General features: G+C 50.9%; 1 protein-coding gene across 6 annotated transcripts in view; it reads left to right on the top strand.

Moving 5' to 3' along the window:
- Nucleotides 1–18,765, top strand: part of Ppp1r13b (protein phosphatase 1 regulatory subunit 13B) — an 87,326-nt gene that overhangs the window by 66,485 nt on the left and 2,076 nt on the right. For 4 of the 6 annotated variants that reach the window (XM_069997461.1, XM_069997460.1, XM_069997463.1 and 1 more), the window contains exons 8-17: nt 3,180–3,320; nt 6,576–6,756; nt 8,479–8,583; nt 10,837–11,003; nt 11,374–11,875; nt 13,110–13,879; nt 14,459–14,596; nt 14,674–14,807; nt 15,756–15,922; nt 17,996–18,195. In XM_069997461.1, the coding sequence (XP_069853562.1) occupies nt 3,180–3,320; nt 6,576–6,756; nt 8,479–8,583; nt 10,837–11,003; nt 11,374–11,875; nt 13,110–13,879; nt 14,459–14,596; nt 14,674–14,807; nt 15,756–15,922; nt 17,996–18,195 (2,505 nt within the window). The remainder of the gene's footprint in view (nt 1–3,179; nt 3,321–6,575; nt 6,757–8,478; nt 8,584–10,836; nt 11,004–11,373; nt 11,876–13,109; nt 13,880–14,458; nt 14,597–14,673; nt 14,808–15,755; nt 15,923–17,995; nt 18,196–18,765) is intronic. The other 2 variants (XM_069997465.1, XM_069997464.1) reach the window with 1 other exon arrangement.

The raw sequence follows: 18,765 nt of genomic DNA on the forward strand, positions 1-18,765 counted from the left end.
AGTTGTACATCCCCTGCCACACAAACTTTAGAACATTTTCATTGCCCCAAACCCCCCTCGATAATGCCTTTAAGAGCCAGCAGCCAGGAATCTGCCTTTAGTCGGTCTGGAGTTGTCTGTCTGGACCTTTCATGGCAATGAAGTCACCACATGTGGCCCTTGTGGACCAGCTTCTTCTTAGTGTGTTTTTAATGTGAGGACTTAGGGCTGGGAAGGTGGCTCAGTGGTAGAGGCTTGCCTTGCATGACTGAGGCCCTGGGTTTGATTCCTCAGCACCACATAAGCAAAAAGAAAAAAGCCGGAAGTGGCGCTGTGGCTCAAATGGTAGAGCGCTAGCCTTGAGCTGAAGAGCTGAGGGACAGTGCCCAGGCCCAGAGTTCAAGCTCCACAACTGGACCCCCCAAAAAAAAAAAGAAAGAAATTCAATGTGAGGACTTAGTTGGCAACATAATGAAGCCTGAGCGTTAGTGTTGACACATTAGTTGCCACCTCTGAAATCCTTGTTTCAGGCTACTGTAACAACATAGCATGGATGGGCGACTCAGAGCAGGCGTTGACTCCCCCTGATTCTGGAGGTCGGGGAGTTGACAGATTAAGTTCCTGATGTGAGCTATGTGTACTTAGTGTTCCCACCCTCTCTCTTTCCTTCCCTCCCTCCTATTTCCCTCCCTCCCCCACTCTCCCCTTCTCTTCCTCTCTCCCAGTTCTCTCTTCCTTCCCCCTCCCTCCTCTTACCTTTCTCCCCTTTTTGTTAATTTTCACATAGTCCCATGTTTCCCCTCAGGGCTGGCCTCAGACCACAGTCCTCCTGCCTGTGCTTCTGATAGCTGGGGTAGTGCGCGTCCACTGCTGAGTTTGGTTAAGATGGAGTCTTGCTGACTTTTTGCCAGAGCTGACTGAACTGTGGTCTCTGCCCCTTGAGCATAGGGATTTTATTTGTGAGCCACAGAGCCCAGCTTGCGGACTGGTTTGCTTTTTATACTGCGGTTTGAACCCAGGGCCTGTGTTTGCTAGGTAGGTAGGCCTCTACCACTTAACCCAATTCTCCCACACTTTGGTGCTTTCAGTTGTTTTTCAGGTAGGTTTCTCACTTTTGCCAGGGCCAGCCTCAGATCTCTTACCTATAGACTCATACAAAACTGGGATTACAAAATACTGATGTACCTTGCCCATCTTACTGATTGAGATGGAGTTCTCATTTACTGGTCTCTCTTCCTCTTTTTCTAAAGACAGAACTACCCATCCTATTGTGGGTGCTTGCCCTCTGACCTCATCTAAAACTTACCACAGAAAGAGGCTGTACCATACTCGGGCATTGGTGGCTCACGCCTATAATCCTAGCTACACAGGAGGCTAAGATTTGAGGATCCCTATTCAAAGCCAGCCACACAGAAGTCAGTGAGATTCTTTATCTTCAGTTAACCACCAGAAAAGTGAAGCTGTGGCTTAAATGGTAGAGTACCAGCCTTGATTGAAAAAGCTAAGGGACAGCAGCCAGGTCCTTAGTACCAGTTTACTACCAGCATGAACACACACACACACCTACCTCACTAAACATCACACACACGCGCACGCACACACGCACGCACACACGCACACACCTCACTAAACATCACCCTGGCGCACACACACACACACACACACACACACACACACACACACACACACACACACACACACACACACACACACACACACACACACACACACACACACGCACGCACGCACACACCTCACTAAACATCACCCTGGGGCAATGTTGCGATTCTTCAGGGCTTTAGCATGTGAATTGAGGGCAGGGTCACACACTGTTCATAACAGTCATGACAAGTTCCCTGTCTCAGAAGTTGTCATTCCATGAGTGCCTTTTCAAGCAATTTTATTAGGACTTACTAAGGAAAGACCTGTAGTATTTTATGAAACAAGAGTGTTTAGCTATGAAAATAAAATCACTTGTTTCTATTAAGTTCTGTTAACATTCTTTTGCATGTTAGGCAATTGTTAAATGCTGAGGTATAATGAATAGGCGAGTTTATTTCTAACTATTGGACTACAGTTTGTTTGTACATGTTTTGCCTCCTATCTGGTGAGCACATGCAGACATTTGTGCACCTAAATAGTTTAGCACCTATGGGAGTGCTCCCTCATACTGTCTCTTCTTTCCTAGCTCATTTTTTTAAAAATACTGATTACACAGCTTTTAGCACAAATTAAGAGACAGTGCCCAGGCCCTGAACTCAAACCTCCACCTCCCATACTGACACAATAATTAATTAATTTAAAAAATACTGGTTATAAATGAGTGGAATATAAAGGCCTCGTTTGGGGTTCCGGGTTATCCGTTGTGAGCGTCTTGCTGCCTCTGTGTTGTTTGCTCTTGGATGGCTGGGGTATGGCGGTGTTTCTGGTGGGACAGGCATGCCTCCTGGTTCTGAGCGCCACTGCAGGGGCTGCACGGTGGTGGCACCCAGGGTTCCAGGTGTGGTCTCATTACCAGGGTTGTGCTTTAGAGAGGAGAGATAGGTAGTTGCAAGCATTTTCTGTTTCTTTATTTCGTAAGAACTCTATTCTGGGACAGACATGGTGAGATTACAGACATGAGATCTGCAATCTAATCACTGAGGGAGCAGAGGCAGGAAGATCATGAGTCTGAGGCTATTCTGTGCTATGTAGTAAGACCCTGCCTCAAAAAGAGCTAGGAGCGGTGTGCCAGTGGCTTACGCCTATAATCCTAGCTACTCAGGAGAGCAAGATCTGAGGATCATGGTTCAAAGCCAGCCCCAACAGGAAAGTCCATGAGACTTTTATCTCCACTTAACCACTAGAAAACCAGAAGTGGCGCTGTAGCTCAAGTGGTAGAGCACTCGACTTAAGCTGAAGAGCTGAGGGACAGTGCCCAGGCCCAGAGTGCAAGCCCCACAACCAGAAAAAAAAAAGAAAAAAAGAGCTAGGGCTGTGGCTCAGTAGTAGAGCACTTGTCTAGCACCATGCTTGCCTGTTACTAATCTATGAACTATGTGGCGCACAGGTGACAGTGTATACATGTAAACATATCCAAACTCCAGGCTGCTTTTTCTTCTTTATCTCTTTGGCAAGAGAATTAGTTGGGGAGGGGAGAAGAGGGTGGTATTTGACTTTTTAATTAATGAAAATCTTATGGTGTATTTTCTATTTTGAAGATTCGTAACCAGCTTAACCAGGAGCAGAATTCAAAACTCCAGCAGCAGAAGGAACTCTTAAATAAGCGCAACATGGAGGTGGCCATGATGGACAAGCGAATTGGGGAGCTGCGTGAGCGTCTTTACGGCAAGAAAATTCAGGCATGTAAATGAGAAAATGTCTGCGAGCTAAACTAATGTCAGTGGTTCATCTAAACTCCTCAGTGTCCTTGAATGATATTGAACGCCTACCTGTCACAGCTGATACAACAACCCCTATAAGTGAGACAGGCAAACATCACTTTCAAAGACTCACTGCTTCCTAGCATGTGGGGGCAGAACCTCATGGCCTGGCATTCAGCTTTCCATCTCCATCTTTCCACAGCTCTGTCTCTTCTGCACTGGGGTGCTATTGGCCCTAGAGTGGTGGCATCCAGCCTTCATGTTTTAAGAGTCTAAGCTGCCACTTGCAGCCAGTTCCTTGACCTTAGTCTGTAGCCTTGTGTCCTTGCTAGAAAGGCATCGGTCCTCTCTGCCCCAGGTGTTGTAAGGTTCCTAGGAGTAACTCATCTGGAGGGATTTTGAAAACTCTTGAGAAAGATACCACATAAGGGGTTATAATTTTTTTTAAACAATCCTTATGCTGGTTTTACTTATTTATTTTTGAGCTTTATTTATTCATTTATTGTTAGTGTCTTTTTTGTTGTTGTTGTTGTTTGTTGGTTGTGGGGCCTGAACTCTGGACCTGGGTGCTGTCCCTCAGTTCCTCAGCTCAAGGCTAGCACTCTACCACTTGAGATACAGTGTCACTTCCCGCTTTTTCTGTTTATGTGGTGCTGAGGAATCGAACTCAGGGCCTCATGCATGCAAGGCAAGCACTCTACCACTGAGCCATCTTCCCAGCCCCAGGGGTTATAATTTTTTAAATGTCCAGTTGGTAAGTGGAATTTCAAAACTACTAAGTACCCACTGGACAAAACTTGAAACAAGCCAGGCACTGGTGGCTCATGCCTGTAATCCTAGCTACTCAGGAGGCTGAGATCTGAGGATCACAGTTCAAAGCCAGCCTGGGCAGGAAAGTCAGAGACTCTTTTTGCCAGTCCTGAGGCTTGACCTCCGGGCCTGGGCACTGTCTCTGAGCTTCTTTTGCTCTACCACTTAAGCCAGAGCGTCACTTCCAGCTTTTTCTGTTTATGTGCTACTGAGGAATCTGCACATCAAGTCCTCAGCCTTGGAACTTGAGTCTTTCTTTCATTTCAAGGCTTCCTCCACTGGGTGGACGAGATCCACATTATAGACCCATCTGCCTTTCTCAGAGTCTACTGATTTAAATGTTAATATCATCTCAAAAATGCCTGCACAGGAAGTGGCATTGTGGCTCAAGTGGTAGAGCACTAGTGTTAAGCTGAAGAGCTGAGGGACAGCGCCCAGGCCCAGGGTTCAAGCCCCAGGACTATAAAAAAAAAAAGGAAAAAAACTGGGTGGTGATGGTGGCTCAGTGGTAGAGTGCTTGCCTCGCATGCATTAGGCTCTGGGTTCCATTCCTCAGCACTGCATAAACAGAAAAAGCTGGAGTGGTGCTGTGGCTCAAGTGGTAGAGTGCTAGTCTTGAGCTGAAGAGCTGAGGGACAGCACTCAGGTCCAGAGTTCAGGTCCCACAACCGACAAAAAAAAAAAAAAAAAATTCAGGAAGAGATTATTATTTATCAGGCGCTGGTGGCTTATGCCTGTCTGTAATCCTAGCTACTCAGGAGGTTGAGATCTGAGGATCCATCGAAGTTCAAGCCAGCCCAGGCAGGAAAGTCTGTGAGACTCTTATCTCCAATAAACCACCAGAAAACTAGAAGTGACCTTGTGGCTCAAGTGGTAGAGCGCTAGTCTTGAACTGAAGAGCTGAGGGCCAGCACCCAGGCCCAGAGTTCAAGCCCCAAGACCAAAAACAACAACAAAAATAACACTTGTAAAGCAACATCTAGATTGGTAAATAACTGAATGTCTAGGTACCAAGTTGATGCATAAAATTAACTGTAAAAAATGGCTAGATCCATTCTATCTGTAACTTCAGGATGTACCTGAACTTGGTGCTTCTGCAGAGATGTGCTTCCACTGAAGATCTTAGATACTTTAAGCAGTTATGAAAGCCCCTGTATCCTCTCCCCAGAATGGTGTAGTATTGTACACAGAACCTTGCAGACAGTGGCAGAGACTATGACTCTCCACTCCGAAGCTACCTGGGGACCCTGAGGAGCCAGAGGTTCTCTAATTAGAGCTCCTTGCAGACTCTTGGTGGCATTGTGTGACCAGTGTCCTCAGGCACCATCAGGATCACAGTCTATCCTGGGTACTTTGCCCTACATTTCTTTTTCTTTTTTGCCAGTCCTGGGGTTTGAACTCAGAGCCTGGGCACTGTCCCTGAGCTTCTTTTGCTCAAGGCTAGCACTCTACCATTTGAGCCACAGCGCCACTTTTCTTTTTTTCTGTGTATGTGGTGCTGAGAAGTCGAGCTCAGGGTTTCATCCATGCTAGGCAAGCACTCTACCACTGAGCCACATTCCCAGCCCCTGCCCTGCAGTCAGTCAGTCAGTCAGTCTCTCTCTCTCTTTCTTTCTGTCTCTCTCTTCCTTCTTTCCTTCCTTTCTTCCTTCCTTCCTTCCTTCCTTCCTTCCTTCCTTCCTTCCTTCCTTCCTTCCTTCCTTCTTTGCATTTCAACATTTCATTTATTGAATTTTTCAGCATGAAGATTTGGGGGTTTATTTGCCCTGCATTCTTTTTTTTTTTTTTTTTTTTTTTGGTCCGGTCGTGGGGCCTGAACTCTGGGCCTGGGCACTGTCCCTCAGCTCTTCAGCTCAAGGCTAGCACTCTACCACTTGAGCCACAGCGCCACTTACGGCTTTTTTCTTTTTGCTTATGTGGTGCTGAGGAATCAAACCCAGAGCCTCAGGCATGCAAGGCAAGCACTCTACCACTGGGCCACCTTCCCAGCCCTGCCCTGCATTCTTTACAGTAGCTCTTACCCAGACTTCACGGACAAAGGCACAGAGGCTAAGAAAGGCTAAGTAACCAGCCCAGAGCAGTGCAGGGAATAAATGACAGGGCAGGTTTTGAAGCTATATTCAGACTACAGACCTCTGCCCTTCTAGGGGAGGGAGAGCATCCCCCAGATGGGGACAAGGTGGTCCTCGTCACTAAAAGTGATGCTGTCTTCACATCAGCCCCTCACTCTCGCACTGCCAGTAGGTGGGTATTATTAGAGGAAGTGGCTTCTACAGCAGTGAACTGTGTCCTCTGCAGGCTCTCTTCTAGATGCCAGTCTCTCGGGGTGAGGGTCTGTCCAGTGAGTGCTGTGTGGTCTGAGCAGGGAGTCGGGCTGAGTTGAGTTTGGAAGAATCTTGACTTTCATTTCTTGTTGGTTTGCAGCTGAATCGTGTGAATGGCACATCGTCACCACAGTCCCCCCTGAGTGCGTCTGGCAGGGTTGCTGCCGTGGGGCCTTACATCCAAGTTCCCAGTGCTGGGAGCTTTCCTGTCCCAGGGGATCCCGTAAAGCCCCAGTCTCTCACCATCACCTCCAGCGCTGCCCACGGAAGAACAAAACCCGGTGAGTGGCCCTGCCTCTTCATGGGAAGGAAGAGTTTCTGGAAGCTCCTGGCCTTCTGGTATAACACTTAGAAAGCCAGAGGTCACCACAATAACAAATTCTATTTACTGATCTGAATGTACCATAGTTTTTAAAACACAAATGATGGCCACATGTAATCCTGACTACTTGGGAGGCTAAGACTGAGAGGATAAGAGTTTCAAGGCCAGTAAGAGCAGAACAGTTAATGAGATCCCATCTGGTTGAGCTCTTGGTTGATCATCGGGCACAGTGGCACACACCTGTCATCCTAGCTGGAATGGGAAGCCTAAAATAGGCAGATCATAGTCCAAGCTTACACCCAGATAGGAAATGAGACTCTGCCTCAAAAAAGGGCTGGAGATGTGTCTCAGCAGTAGAATGCCTGCCTAGAAAGTGCTAAGTCCTGGGGCTGGGAAGGTGGCTCAGTGGTAGAGTGCTTGCCTTGCATGCATGAGGCCCTGGGTTCAATTCCTCAGCACCACATAAGCAAAAAAGAAAAAAGCCGGAAGTGGCACTGTGGCTCAAGTGGTAGAGCGCTAGCCTTGAGCTGAAGAGGCCCAGAGTTCAGGCCCCACGACTGGACCCTCCCCCCCCCCCAAAAAAAAAAAAAGAAAGTGCTAAGTCCTGAGTTTAATCCCCAGTACTGGGCCAGCCAGGGGATATTAAGGATATCTTTATCATAGCCCAGGTTTACTTTTTCCTGAGGGTACTTGGTGGTCAGCTGTGGATTCCTCACTGGACTTGACTCTTCTTGGTCACTTGTCAGTCCAGCTGTGGCCGGCCAGACCAGGGTCACCTCCCTATAGACAGAGCTCCCCACTCAGCAGTTTTCATCAGTCAACCTGGAATAGGGCGTGTAATAGAGCCTAGCATACACAAAACCCAGGTTAAGCCTTCAGCACCACAAAAAAGTCCACAAACTATTCCTTTGCATTGTTGTGCTGTGTGATAACTCCAGCTCTGTGCTCAAGATAGCTGGCATTCCAGCTGGCACAGGACCAGCCCTGTGTGGAGACTACCATTGCTGCTTAAGCCAGACTTCCTGACCACAATTCCTTCCATGTCCTCAAATACTAAAAGTTGCTTCATTTATGAGAACAGTATTGCTGCTCTCCTACTGTTAGGCTTGTGTTAGATTACTGTTTCAGAATTGGTGACTGGTTTGTACTGGTCTTCATGTGTGTCATTTTCTCTCCCTTAGTACGGACAGTGCCTAGTGATGCATCAGCTCTTTCTGGCAGCTTAGGGGTCGAGCTGAGTCCTACAGGACGGACCTTTCCTAGCCCCCTGTGTCCAGAGTCCAGCTCAGATCTTTCTGGTCACACAACAGTTACACAAGGGCTTTGGTCAGTATGAGCTCCTCTGCACAGTGGTCTTTGATGAGCTATTGTTTATCTGTGGTAGGAGGTAGGAGTGGCTAGTCATCTATGCAGATGTTAGTGCAGCCAGCTTCTGCTGACATCATTATTAAAATGTCGAAGCTTAAAATGTCACTACTCTCCATTGTGGGAGTGTACTGTGCTGTTTGTTGATTGGCAGAAGAAGCTACCCCCAAAGAGCCTCTACTCTTCTTTCCACTGGAGGGTGAAGCACCCATTCCAGGAAGCCTGTGTCTGCCCGCTGAGGTAGAGCCTGGATAGCAAATCCCTGGTAGGGACACTTAACCCTTGTCGTTGGCTGTCCTGGTTCTGTGTCACACAGATGGCCATGGTAGACCCAGAGTGAGCAGCATGTGGACAGTGTCAGACCTGGACGTCGGGCCTGGCTGTGGCTCTTCACAGCACTCTGCAAACCTGCTTGTGAACCGTATGTCAGCTGCCAGGCGTAGGGGGGGGCACTTCTGATCTGTAAGACTGAATCAGCAATCATTTGTTTTCCAATCTGACAAAGGTTCCTCATACCTGGACATAAGCAGTGCTTTGAAGGAACAGGTGCCCTTTCCATCCCAGACAAACATCCCCCCCAACACATACACACGCATCACACACACACACACACACACACACACAAAGGTTTGGGGGCGGGGGGGGTTGTTTTTCAAAAATTAAGATGAATGAACTGGTAGGCATGGTATCAAAGGCCTGTAATCCTCAGTCCCCTGGGCAGGAGGAGGGAAGACAGCTGGACAGCTGCGCTCCACAGTTCATTATGAGGCTTTCACATTACCCATCATAATTAGTGAATGTCTCTTCCTTTATAATAAAAGGAAATGACCTTCCTTCTATACCTGCCGTGTCCTGAACAAAGAAAAAGATTATTACTCTTCTCCCAATAACTGGTTTCCATAGACCCGCCCATGGCCATGTGATTTATAAAGCCACTGAAGCAAAGTGCTGGTGACTCACACCTGTCATCCTAGCTACTCAGGAGGCTGAGATCTGAGGATCGCAGTTCAAAGCCAGCCCTGGCAGGAAAGTCCGTAAGACTCTTATCTCCAATAAACCACCAGAAAACCAGAAGTGGCGCTGTAGTCCAAGTGGTAGAACCCTTGCCTTGAGCTGAATTGCTCAGGGACAGCGCCCAGGCCCAGAGTTCAAGACTCACAACCAGGGCTGGGAAGGTGGCTCAGTGGTAGAGTGCTTGCCTTGCATGCTCAAGGCCCTGGGTTTGATTCCTCAGCACCACATAAGCAAAAAGAAAAAAGCCGGAAGTGGCTCTGTGGCTCAAGTGGTAGAGCGCTAGCCTTGAGCTGAAGAGCTGAGGGACAGCGCCCAGGCCCAGAGTTCAGCCCCCACGACCTGACCCAAAAAAAAAAAAGACTCACAACCAACTTCAGGCCCAGAGTTCAAGCCCCACAACCGACCAAAAAAAAAAAAAAAAAGAAAAAGCCATGACCCCCAGGTGGCTTGGCCGCCCCTGTGGGGCCTTGCTTTTCTGGTCAGCCTGGAGTTTTCAAGGCCTCTAATAAGTTTCTTGGAGCCCACACATACTCCAGGTCTAAGATTCGCACATTATTGCCTGAAGAAGGCTGGCAGGCCGCAAGGAACAAGGACAGTTGGCGCCAGGCTTTGGAATTCCTGGCTAGCACTGCATGGCTGAGCCAGCACTGTTTCAGAGCCCTCCTGTCTATAGTGACACTCAGCAGAGTAGTGATCAGGTGATCATGTGTCCTGTTGTCACATTTTGCTCACGAGCTCCGTGTGTGCCGATGCCACAGGCTAGGCCAGCTAGGGGTACCAGGGGCATCGAGCCCTCTCAGCACACCACTGCCTCAGCAGCGGGGCCTCCCCCTGGGTTGTGCTGGAGCTGGCTTGGGCCACTCACTCTCCTGTTTTATGAGACAAATGGTCTTCCTGCCACAGCTTGATCATCCTGCCTGTGGTGACTCCTGCTTGTCCCCACCCACTAGTGGGCCGTGGCTGCGGTACGTCAGGGCAGCTCTGCACCCGTGGCTGATGAGAAGCGGGAACCCCAGTCGGTGTACAACGCTGATCCACACGTCATTCAGGCTCAGGTCACCTTTCATGACCCCACATGACCAGGCATGACCGCAGCGCACTTGTCAGTTTGGAAAACTCTGTAAAAAATCTGTCTTTCCGGGAAATGAGGTTTTGGCTGGCTTTCTAATCACAGCAACAAAATGACACTGCTTCTCCTGCTGCCCAGTCAGAGGGAGCTTGTCCTGACCTTTGGTCACAAAGGGACGGACTTCCACCCATGAAAGGAAAACTTTTTCAATTATCCAGTAGCACAGGTCAGGCTTGTTACGAAGTGGAAAGATAAGTCCTCATTGCTCTGTGTGATTGTGTTTCTAAATGGCACTTGCTTGCACATCCATGCCCAGTGCTTGCTCTGTTCTGCGGTGGGGCTGTCGCAGGCCGGGCCTGTGCTCCATGGACAGCACCCGTGCGCTGCACAGTGGCGGGCGGCAGCTGAGGCTCCTGCCAGGCCTGTGGTGGTGGAGCAGGTCAGCAGCGTGGCACGCAGTGGTGGCTGACTTCCAGACTCAAGGAACTCTTTCCTAATGTGAAATCCCAGTGTTATTTTTTATTTCTGCCAGGGGGGCTGCTCTCAGCTAATTGTAAGAAAAAAAAATCTACCTTCTGTGTTCTTTTTAAGCTAATGATGGAAGCTGGCCAACATTAAAGCAGAATTCTGGCTCTTCAGTGAAGCCAACACTCTCCAGTGCGGACTGGAAGGACCCAGTGATGGAGGGGACCCTCAAGCAGGGTGCTATCTCAAGCCAGCCGGTGCCTCTGTCAGCTCTGGGAAGCACTGAGAAGCTGGTAGGCTATCCCCATCCTTAGCTGAGTGCCAGCAAGTAGAAGGGCCTGGGTGAGGTACCACACCACAGATGAATCTTGTTAGTGTCTGCCTGCCTTACCCCAGAGTTTTAGATAGCTACCAGACCTAAGAAGCTGAGCGGTACACAGTTGCAGAGCCTGTGGGGGCTGGAGGCTGAGCAGTACACAGGTGCAGGGCCTGCGGCTGGGGTTTTTATATCTACTTTGCAGACAGATGATGAGCTCAGCAGGGCCTTATACCCTGGTCACATAACCACAGGCTGATTGAAGGATTCCAAATCCTACTGGGTGTGGATATATGCTTATCTTTTTAAAGAGTGACTCTGTTTTTCTTCTTAATACCAAAACTTAGGGCATCGAGATTGGTAAAGGCCCACCTCCTATCCCTGGTGTGGGAAAGCCACTGCCTCCAAGCTATGGGACATACCCGAGTCCTGCGCCACTAGCCCCCGGCTCAACGGGCTCTCTGGAGAGGAGGAAAGAGGGCAGCTTGCCCAGACCCAGCACTGGCGGGCCCAGTCGGCAGAAACCTGCTCCGCTGCCACCAGCAGGCAGTGCCCCACAACCTGGCTCATCGCAGCAGATTCAGCAGAGGATCTCAGTGCCACCAAGTCCCACGTACCCACCAGCAGGGCCACCTGCATTTCCAGCTGGTGATGGGAAACCTGATCTCCCACTAACAGTGGCTATCCGGCCCTTTCTGGCTGATAAGGGCTCAAGACCACAGTCTCCCAGGAAAGGACCCCAGACAGTGAATTCAAGTTCCATCTATTCCATGTACCTCCAGCAAGCCACACCACCCAAGAACTTCCAGCCAGCAGTGCACGGCACCTTAAATAAGTCCATTAAAGCAGGTACAAAGGGTTTCTGTTCTTCACCTGGGACTAGGAAGTACTAATTTGTATCCTTACAATTGAACCATGTGCTACTTAGGATGAAACAGTTCGGCCAGGGGCCAGTGGCTCACACCTATAATTCCAGCTACTCAGGAGGATCACAGTTCAAAGCCAGCCTGGGCAGGAAAGTCTATGACATTCTTATTTCCAATTAACCACTAGAAAGGCTGGAAGTAGAGCTGTGACTCAAGTAGTGGAGTGCTAGCCTTGAGCAGAAAAGCTCAGGGACAACAGCCAGTCCCTGAGTTCAAGTCCCAGGACTTGCACAAAAACAAAAACCATAATTCTTATAAAAAGTATGGGCCTGGGTGTCTGTGGGAGGGGAATGAACGATGAAGTGCACAGAGCAATTTGTAGATGGACCCCCGCTCTGATCTCCTGTCTGGGCGTCCATATCCTTGAACTGCTTAGCAAATATAGCCCCTAGAAGGATAAGAACAATTTCCTTTAACCTCCTGCTTCGTGGTCACTTGTTCTAAGAGCTGTCCAGTGAGTAGGGTGGGCCTTGCTTCTGGGGCCTCTGGCCCGCGGGCCATGGCTGAGCTAGAAGAGTGCTGGGTACAGGTGGTGTGAGGAGGGCATCTGCTGCTCAGAGGTCTCCCAGAGCCATGAGAAGCTGCTTCACACCGTCTTCTGTGGGTGTTGAAGAAGGGCAGACAAGAGGACATAGCTTCTTTCCACACGCCCTGTGGAGGCCAAAGGTAGTTCTCCCTGGCCAGAGGATCCTGTGGGCCAGGTCTGGGCTAGAACCCTTGACATCCTCGGCCGTCACCTGCAACAGCCGGATGTGTGGGCCAGGAGTCGAGGCGTGCCTGGCCACTCCCTGCCAAGACCTCTGCGGTAGAGGGGAGTGTCAACGAGTGGAGGAGCCCTGGCACCCAAGGGTCCTCCCCGCCCACCCGAGGTGCCACGCTCCGATGCAGGTTTTCTGGTTTGTTTCTCTTGAACTAGAAAGTGAAGCAAGCTTGTTTGGGGCAGGGAATGTCAGGCCAGCAACCTTTTCTTTTATAAAAGCCTAATAGTGGGCGCTCAGATTTAAGATAGATGCATTAGACACACCTCTGTTAGGGTGTAGAGATTGGAAATCAGAGCGTAGGCGTGTCAGGAGCAGGAGGTGGTCTCTTGTTGTTAAACCCCTGTTGTTAATCCTGGCAGCCAGGCTGAAGCTGTTTTTCTTCTTCTGTCTCTCCAGTGTACGGCAAGCCCGTCTTACCATCGGGGTCTGCGTCTCCGTCCCCCTTACCCTTTCTTCATGGGCCCTTGGGCACTGGCACATCACAGCCGCAGCCCTCTTCAGAATGTGCTGACAAAGAGCCAGAGCAAGAGGGCCCGGCCGCGCCCGGGGACGGCAGCGCAGTGGAGAGCCTGCCGAGGCCGCTCAGCCCCACCAAGCTCACCCCCATCGTGCACTCCCCGCTGCGCTACCAGAGCGACGCGGACCTGGAAGCCCTCCGCAGGAAGCTGGCCAATGCGCCCCGGCCCCTGAAGAAGCGCAGCTCCATCACAGAGCCCGAGGGCCCCGGCGGGCCCAACATCCAAAAGCTGCTCTACCAGCGCTTCAACACGCTGGCTGGTGGCATGGAAGGCACCCCTTTCTACCAGCCCAGCCCCTCGCAGGACTTTGTGGGCACTCTGGCCGATGTAGATAACGGGAATACCAATGCTAACGGCAACGTGGATGAGCCCGCACCCGCCCAGCCCACGGTCCCCCTCCCCGATGAGCCCGCCCCTTCCTCTGATGCCAATGATAACCAGTTACCTTCCCCAGAGCCCCAGGAGCTCATCTGTCCCCCAACCACCCACCACACCGCAGAGCCCACCGAAGACGACAACAACAACGTGGCCACGGCCCCCTCCACAGAACAAACCCCCAGCCCCGTGGCTGAATCCCCATCTCTGGGGGAGGAGCAAGTCCCTCCAGCACCCCTCCCTGCCGCCGTCCACCCTCCAGCTGTCTCCACGGTGGGTATCCTTGCTGACCAGAGCCAGGCCTCCCTGGCAGCTGTGTGGAAGGTGGAACCAGCCATGTCCTGGCTGTCACAGTCGGCCTGATAAGCCTACAGACAAAGCAACACGAGGAGGTTGCACAGTAACCTCGTGAAGCACTGCTGAAACACAGAGGATAGGCAAATAGGAACAAACCTTCTAGACGAGCCTCTGGGGAGGTCCGTGTGCTGATACAGAGGGGTAGAGCATTATCACAGGGAGTCTCAGCAAGACCATCCTGGTTGGGTTTTTACAGCTGGAAGAGCCTATGGGGTGTCGGGTAGATTCCTGTGGGCTGGCGTCTGGCTTAGATGTAGCTGTCGGAACACACTCCCCTGCCTGAGCCTCCCACAGAGCAGCTCGAAATCGGCCGTGCCCAGCCCCTCCCAGCCAGAGCCCCAGCAGAGCGCAAGCCCCCACAGATGCCCAGGCCTCGGTGGGATGTCCCCGGGGCTCTCTTGGAGAGCCAGTGGTTTTAGAGTTTCCGTCCTGCTGCTCCTTCCCCAGGGTGGGTGCTTGGCCACCTGGATACTGACAGTACTCACTTCCTCACAGAGCAAAAGAACCAACCTGAAGAAGCCCAACTCCGAGCGGACGGGACATGGGCTCAGAGTACGCTTCAATCCCCTGGCGCTACTTCTAGATGCTTCTCTGGAAGGAGAGTTTGATCTGGTGCAGAGGATCATCTATGAGGTGAGCCACACACACCTGCATGTGCTGCTGTGAGGCGGGGGTGGGTGCCGCTGGCTGTGATGTGATTTGTGTCTTAGGTGGAAGACCCCAGCAAGCCCAATGACGAGGGCATCACCCCCCTCCACAACGCAGTCTGCGCCGGCCACCACCACATTGTGAAGTTTCTGCTGGACTTCGGTGTCAACGTGAATGCTGCCGACAGCGACGGATGGTGAGCACGCGGGCTGGGTGTGGAGTTCCAGGGCTTGTACTCCCTGCCTCGCAAGAGGAAAACACGTATTCTAGACAGTTGGGAGGCACGGAAGAAAGAATACCTCTCTCCTGCGGTTTGCTGTCTTTCCTGTCCTTTCTCTTAACTATTTTGGTAAAGAGAGCTGGTTTTTTTTTTTTTTGGGGGTCCAGTCGTGGGGCCTGAACTCTGGGCCTGGGCGCTGTCCCCCAGCTCTTCAGCTCAAGGCTAGTGTTCTACCACTTGAGCCACAGTGCCACTTCCGGTTTTTTTTTTTCCTTCTGCTTATGTGGTGCTGGGGAATGGAACCCAGGGCCTCATGCATGCAAGGCAAGCGCTCTACCACTGAGCCACCTTCCCAGCCCAAGAGAGCTATTTTTAATGTCCTTAATGTGCCTTATAATATTGCAACCTGAATATTTGGCGAATCATTTGCTCTTCCTCTTTTCAGATGTTCTGTAGGGAAATGTCTGAATTCTGTGTATACATTCTGTAGGAAAAGTACCCACATGTCTCCTTTATTAGACACTTAAGTACTTGAGTTCTGTTTCCATTTGCCTTCAGATTCAGTGGGCAAATGGAGTAGGGCCATGAGTCTACTCCATGGTTTTTGAACTTGCATACAACTCTAGTTTTTAATTGTGGTAAAATGGCTATGCTTTACCCTTAGCCATTAGTAACGTGCATGTCGGCGTGTTACGCAGGTTGACGCTCAGCGCACCGAGCAGGTTACAGGCCATTACTTAATCTACTCCTTAACCTCCCTTCTCAACACTATGTGTGGTCTAAAGCAGTTTTCACGGAAACCATGCCTTTAAAAAAGCACTGCAGCTTTCCTGGCACAAAGGCGTGGCATCCCCACGAGCATTCTGTGGAGGGTGTTCTCGTGCGGTTGGTTCCAGACCTCCGTCTTCCCTCCTGTGGCTCCAGGACACCGCTGCACTGCGCTGCTTCCTGCAACAGCGTGCACCTCTGCAAGCAGCTGGTGGAGAGCGGCGCTGCCATCTTCGCCTCTACCATCAGCGACATTGAGACTGCTGCAGACAAGTGTGAAGAGATGGAGGAAGGCTACATTCAGTGCTCCCAGTTTCTCTATGGTACGTGTGTGCCTGTGGGCCTCAGCTTCTTCCCTGGTTGAGTGATAGGGTCTGGGTAGCATTGTACTGGCCCAGAATGTGAACTGGTGTGGTGCTTGCCTCCCTTTCCTTACTCCGAGGACATGTGCGAACCATGCTGTTACAGGAATGAGAATGACCTCGATGCTTGTGCAGTCGTGCCGGGAGTAGCCAGTCAGCTCTGCTCTGTACACTTGTTTCTGGGGTGCACTGGACTTGAAGCAGAGCCCATCCATTCATCCACGTGCTAGCCTAGGGTTAGCCATTTGCCCCAAGCCATTTGCCCCATGCTAAATTACTGGCTGCCATCCCAGGTCCCATTTTCCCAAGGATTGGTCACGCACACGCTACACAGAGCTCCCACAGCAGAGCTGGTAGGCGGGGCAAGCCAGAGCTCTGAGGGTGGAGGGCTGACAGGCAGTGACCACACTGGCCCCTCCCCGGGGCACCGCAGGTAGCTGCACGGCCGTGGGTCCACTCAGATGCACAGTCTACAGCACACCCACCACCCCGCCAGCCACAGCTGCTTCTCACTTCTGAAGTTTGCGCTAAATCAAAATTCCAACTTTTCCCTAAAGGACTGCCTTTATGTCAGGAACCAGTGTCTCATGCTTCCATTCCTAGCCACTCAGGAGGCTGAGATATGGAGGAGGATCATAGTTCAAGGCCAGTCTAGATAGAAAAATAACGACACATCTCCAAAATAACCAGCAGTCTCCAAAAAACCACCAGTGCTGGCCAGGTGCTGGTGGCTCACACTGTAACCCTAACTACTCAGGAGGCTGAGATCTGAGAATCACAGTTCAAAGCCAGGCAGAGATGTCCATGAGACTCTTACCTGAAAATGGGAAGTGGCACTGTGGCTCAAAGTGATAGCAAAAAAGCTCAGGAACAGCACACGGACCTTGAGTTCAAGCTCCATGACTGACCAAAAAAAAAAAAGCAATGCTGGAGATAGGGCTCAAGTGGTAAAGTGTCAGCCTAGCAAGTACAAGGCCCTGAGTTCAGACCCCAGTGACAATGAGGAAGGGGAGGGAGGAGGGAATTGCCTTTAGAACCACAAACCTTTACATAAAACCTAGAGCAAGGTCTCAGTCAGAGCCAGGCACCAGTGGCTCATGCCTGTGATCCAAGCCACTCAGGAGGAGAGCAGTTTTAAGCCAGCTTGGGCAGGAAAGTTCATGAGACCTCTATCAACTACAAAGAGAAAAAAGCTGGAAGTGGGGCTGTGGCTCAAGTAGAGCACTAGCCTTGAGCACAAAAGCTTAGGGACAGCTCTTAGACCCAGAGTTAAATAAAATATTTCAGTCAGCTCTTCATGTTTATGGGTTCTGAAGATGTGGATCCAAACAATTAGAGTATTGGACAAAAATTACTGGCACTGAGCCGGGCACTGGAGGATCACTCCTGTAATCCTAGCTACTCAGGAGGCTGAGATCTGAGGATCACGGTTCAAAGCCAGCCCAGGCAAGAAAGTTTGTGAGACTCTTATCTCCAATAAACTACCAGAAAACTGGAAGTGGCGCTGTGGCTCAAGTGATAGAGTGCTCGCTTTGAGCTGAAGAGCTGAGGGACAGCGCCCAGGCCCAGAGTTCAAGTCCCAGGACCAACCAAAAAAAAAAAAAATTACCTGCACTGAACACCTAACACTCTTCTTATGCTAGTCCCTAAACCATTCCGTGTACGATGGCTTATACACAGAGAACTAGTTTAGGGCATGAGGGAAGGCAAACGTAGGCTCTGCACAGACAACACACAGTTTTGCAACAGGGATGAACATCTAAGTGTTCCAGGATCTGCAGGATCTGGGACCCCTTCCCACATAGACACTGAGACTGCTGTGCTCTCGCAGGGACTTGGGAAAGGGTGTGCACATTAAACTGCACCGCAGCAGCTGGGTCTGGGGCAGCAGCTGGGTCTGGGGCAGCAGCGGGCTGTGTGGCCCTGCTCTCCCATCTCAGCCATCAGCCTTGGCGGGTCTCGCTTGTGCCTTTGTGGGGCTCCTTGCTGTGAACTGTCTTCTGCCGGGCTCTGATGGTTGCTCTTTGATCTTAGGGGTGCAGGAGAAGTTGGGAGTGATGAACAAAGGCACGGTATATGCCCTGTGGGACTATGAGGCGCAGAACAGCGACGAGCTATCCTTCCACGAAGGGGACGCCATCACCATCCTGAGGCGTGAGGATGACAGCGAGACAGAGTGGTGGTGGGCTCGCCTTGGGGGCCGGGAGGGCTATGTGCCCAAAAACCTACTGGGGGTAAGTAGGCACTCCGTGCAGTCAGCTGGCCTTGTTAGCATGTGCCAGAGTCACAGGAAACCCTTGTGGTATGGGACCTGGTTCTGCGGGAGACGAGAGCACGCGCCAGCAGCTGCTCTGCTTGCAGTCAGAACATGAGGCTCAGGCAGGATCCCTGAAGGTGCCTGGCTATACCCATACCCAGGGAGCGCCGAATCCGACGGAAGCAGAGCACCCGCTAGGGGCTGAGTGCTTTGCTTGGGGTGACCTTCAAAATAACAACTAGACAGTCAGGCGCCAGTGGCTCATGTCTGTAATCCTAGCTTCTCAGGAGGCTGAGATCTGAGGATCACGGTTCAAAGCCAGCCTGGGCCGGAAATTCCCTGACACTCTTACCATCCAATTAATGATAGAAAAAGCCAAAGTAGTATGATAATTCAAGTGGTAGGGTGCTAGCCTTGAGCAAAAGGAGCTGAGGGACAGCACCCAGGCTCAGAGTTCAAGCCCCTGGACTAGCAAAACAAAAAAACACAAAAGCAGCTGGGTGCCAGTGGCTTACGCCTGTAATCCTAGCTACTCAGGTGGCTGAGA

This window comes from Dipodomys merriami, unplaced genomic scaffold (genome assembly GCF_024711535.1).
Source record: "Dipodomys merriami isolate MVZ:Mamm:240054 unplaced genomic scaffold, mDipMer1.0.p SCAF_50, whole genome shotgun sequence".
Classification (NCBI taxonomy): Eukaryota; Metazoa; Chordata; class Mammalia; order Rodentia; family Heteromyidae; genus Dipodomys; species Dipodomys merriami.